Below are 3,886 nucleotides of genomic sequence, written 5' to 3' on the forward strand. Positions count from 1 at the left end.
CTGGAACGGCCCGTTCCAAAATCGGAACGGCCCGTTCCCAAAAAGCAGAACGGCCCGTTCTGAAACCAGAACAGCCCGTTCTCAAACCCAGCAGAACGGCCCGTTCTCCCTCCGGAACGGCCCGTTCTCCTTGTTGGAACGGCCCGTTCTGGGCCCGTTCCCAACCTAAAATTTTAGCTTATTTTAAATGCTCAGAACGGCCCGTTCCACTTTCGGAACAGCCCGTTCCGAGTTACTCAAATGCCCCTAATACCTTTATAAAATTACGAAAATGTCATCAATAATTACGAAAATGCCATTACTAATAAAAATATCCTTTTAAGGAAATTGGGGTGTTACACATAGCCCATTATGATTATCATTATTTTCTCCGTGAATTACTTGTCATCTTTTTTTAGATAACCGAAAACCACATCACCACAAGAGCTTTTCGGCTTTTCCCCTAAGTATGTATTTAGTAAGCTAAACAGTTCAAAATTTTTGTGATTCCCATAGTTTATAGGGAATCAAAGTACCACTTGCAGGCACAAGATAAAAATATCCATAGAACAAGAACAGTTAACATACTTTACATTTTGTAAAAGAATCAATATACTATGTCACTAGTACATGAGATGAGATAGCACTGGCAATGAACATAAACCTTAATCAGCTAGATGCTAAACCTTCCTAGATTTACCACCCCAAAATACCATGTGGCTTCCATCATCATGATATTTCTACTACCACTAACACTATTTTCTATCTATGTTTTTATCAATGCCAAGCTGAAGCTGATATCAAATTTCTGCTCTTCCACCCCAGCAACATGGCACCATCCTTCTCCATTAGTGTATAATGTTCTGAATAACACCTCAGAAGGCTTCTTATGACAGAATTCACATAAGAGCTCAAAGGGCACTGAGTAAAACCAGCCATTGTTAACCTAGACTTCCACTTGCCGAACAATTCATGTCTCTCAACCCTTTCCTTGCCTTCACAAGCAATGATGTTCACAATATCCCTGGCCAGACAATGCTGCTCCACATTGATCCTGTCCTTGCTATCTCTTGAAAGGGTGACATCGATAGACTCAAAGATTGCCAAGTAGTAATCCAAGGTCTCAATGAACCTAAGTAAGAAAGGGGTTGTGTTTGTGTTTGATTCCTGCTCCACCAGTGTGGTCACCTTGGGAGAAAGTGACTTCACCAATCTCAAAAGTCCATCCCTGGGGTTACTCACATGAACACTCTCATCAGCTGTGTGATGGAGCTGCAAGGAGAAGTTCACGGCCAAGGCCTCACCAGGCCTGATATCAAGCATTTCCCTTGTCACATCAGGAGCAAAAACTGGCACTCCATGAAACTCAACTTGGATGCCAAATTTCTCAGACATCAAGGCCAACCTTTTGCCAACAATATCTAATCCACCACCACGAGCATACTTTGAAACAGGATCATCAATCCCCGTGATCCTAACATGAGGAGCACCACCAGGTCTTGCTGCAAGGGCCTGAAGAAGTGTCATCCATTGAGATCCCTGAGCAATTTGGAAATCTATGATGTGTATCCGATCCTCGTTTCTGCAAGCCTCCGCAATGGCTCCATTGGCAGCCATGTAACCAAATTTCAAGTAGGGACAGATTTCAAACAAAAGTTGCATGTAAGAGAGTAACTCATCACCTTCAGGCTCCCTACACCTAAGGGCATGGTAGATGCTATTCCCTGATGCTTCCTTCCTTGCAACAAGTCCTTCTACCATATAAGCGCCAAGCCGCTGGATCGGCTCACCGTTGATGGACACAGCATCTCTAGCCTTTGCTAGCAATTGATCAAAATCATCCATGCTGTTCTCAGCAAGGGCCCTAGCACATGATATCAACAATTGCTTCAAATTGTTGGGAGGGAAAGCTTGCAGTGATGGTTCCTCCATCAACTTTTGCCGTTTCTCTACACGCACAACCTCACTAGACTGCCTATTGCCGGTAACATATGATGGCTGATTCTGAGTATATTGTGATCCATGATTCTCATGGCTCCAGGATCTGTCTCTCTGGCCAGATGCCATTGGCCTGGAGGTGGTCTCAGCCAATGCTTTTGATGTCGTAAATTCATCATCATCAGGGGCCATCAGAGCGGTTTCGAGCTCAAGTAATGCGTGTTTGATTTTTTGGTTGCAACTAGCATTCTGTAGAAGAGAGATTGATCTGTGCATGTAATGGTTGGTTTCCAGCAAAGAGTTGCAAAAGGGGGTGACACTAGAGAGGATTTCTCCGGGGCTGTATTGCTCCTGGCTGTCACTCAATGCAGAAAGAGTATCAGAATCAAAGTGAGTGGAAAAGGGTGAGTTTGGTGAGTTTCCTGTGTCATATTTCAAGGGTCCTAGTAGCCTGTTGGGTAGAGATGGAACAGTGGGAAAAGATGACATGTAAGGTAATTCTGCACTAGTAACACCAAAACTGAAAAGCTGTTGTGAATCCATGCTAAGGTTATGGCATCAGCTGTTAATGTGAAGAGGGATTTTTATAATTTGACTAGCAAAGTTCTCAAGATTTTGCTTCAGACTTGAAGCGCAGCAGTTTCAATAAAATTACACAAACCTGCAATGACAACATAGACAAGCACGAATGAGTATTTTAATAATAGCACAATCACAAGTTCATAATATCAATCATCTAGCGAAACTGCAATTTGTGGAGAAGATAAACACGTGCACACAGGAGAAATAAAGGAAGTGAGCAAACACTAGAAAATCCAAGCTGATTAACTTTGAAAAATTAAATTCACTTCTTAGATGTAAATCAGCAAGTGAAAATTCTCCCATGATTGCATAGCAAAATCATTAATATCAAAGTAAACCACTATGAAAATCAATACCATCTATATTTTTTATTTTATAATTGATCCCACTTCCGTTGGCCGGTTGGTGGATTTCATACAAATACAGCATTAAAATGTTTTCAACAATTGAAAGCAAAAAAATTGTTCCAAACCCAGAAATCACTGTCCTAATTCAAAACCCACATATAAACCCCATCCAAGCCAAACTACTATGAAATAAAAAATGGTGTAATATAACTGAAATTAAGTAAAAAAAAAAAAAAAAATCCATGATGAAACCTTTTAATTAAAAAAAGTAATCCAATTAAAGAAGCAGCACGCTGAAACATTGAGAACTAATACAAACACAAAATAAAAATAAAACAAAATAAAAAGACAGGGAAAACAGATACATAGTCAAATGTTTAATTCAGACAACCAGCGACGTCGTATTGCTTTGGAATATCGAGAATGCTAACAAAGGCAAAACGAAAACATACACATATCTCGTGATGGGTTATTCATTACGTGTCCATTAACATGACAAGTCCCTGAAGAACGATAACTATAAGAAAAAACAGAAAATTAAAATAAATAAATTAAAAAAAAAAAGATTAAATCACCTCAAAGAGTTGAGAGTGTTGGGCTTCGTTGAACTGGGCTGTGAAATTGTGTAGCTTGGATGTTTTTTGTTTGTTAATGATGATTTGTGTTTGGTATGTGCGTGCTTTGGTTTAGATGAAGTAGGGGAAGGGTGTTTGGATGTTATATATAGAGAAGGAAGTGTTTGGGTATGAGCGAAGAGTGATAAGGATGACAAGGGTGACGGTAACGGTAACGGAATGGTTGAAATCGTACGGATAGCAATGCGTAGTTGCGGCGCGTATTTTAAACGGAGCCGACCACACGTTGGGACTTGCCGTAGAACATTCGTGGCGCTTTCTACTCACCTCTACGCGGGTCGTGCTTCCACTCTCTCGTTTTAAGCATTAATGACACCATGATAACATAATTTCACATGATTATGTCACTAATGTGGTTTTTAATATTTTTTATTACTAGGGTTTGTCAAAATATAATTTAAAATA

At 40.2% G+C, this 3,886-nt stretch overlaps 1 protein-coding gene across 2 annotated transcripts; it reads right to left on the reverse strand.

Annotated features, from left to right (window-relative positions):
- Positions 1 to 518: 518 nt before the first annotated feature.
- LOC114915495 (chitin-inducible gibberellin-responsive protein 1-like) lies at positions 519 to 3,578 on the reverse strand. Of its 2 annotated transcripts, XM_083065011.1 has the most exons (3): positions 3,422 to 3,544; positions 3,299 to 3,349; positions 519 to 2,578 (listed from the first exon to the last, which is right to left on the reverse strand). In XM_083065011.1, exon 3 carries the CDS (start codon positions 2,458 to 2,460, stop codon positions 757 to 759), a length of 1,704 nt encoding a protein of 567 aa, XP_082921137.1. In that variant the 5' UTR covers positions 2,461 to 2,578; positions 3,299 to 3,349; positions 3,422 to 3,544; the 3' UTR covers positions 519 to 756. The 2 variants fall into 2 exon arrangements, with proteins under 2 accessions (XP_082921137.1, XP_082921136.1); XM_083065010.1 differs by lacking the exon at positions 3,299 to 3,349 and having other exon boundaries at positions 3,422 to 3,578.
- Positions 3,579 to 3,886: the final 308 nt, after the last annotated feature.

The sequence above is a fragment of the Cajanus cajan genome, chromosome 10 (assembly GCF_000230855.2).
Source record: "Cajanus cajan strain Asha chromosome 10, NIPB_CcT2T_4, whole genome shotgun sequence".
NCBI lineage: Eukaryota > Viridiplantae > Streptophyta > Magnoliopsida > Fabales > Fabaceae > Cajanus > Cajanus cajan.

Coding starts and splice junctions, on each gene's coding strand:
- LOC114915495 (XM_083065010.1), bottom strand. CDS start 2,460: ATGGATTCACAACAGCTTTTCAGTTTTGGTGTTACTAGTGCAGAATTA.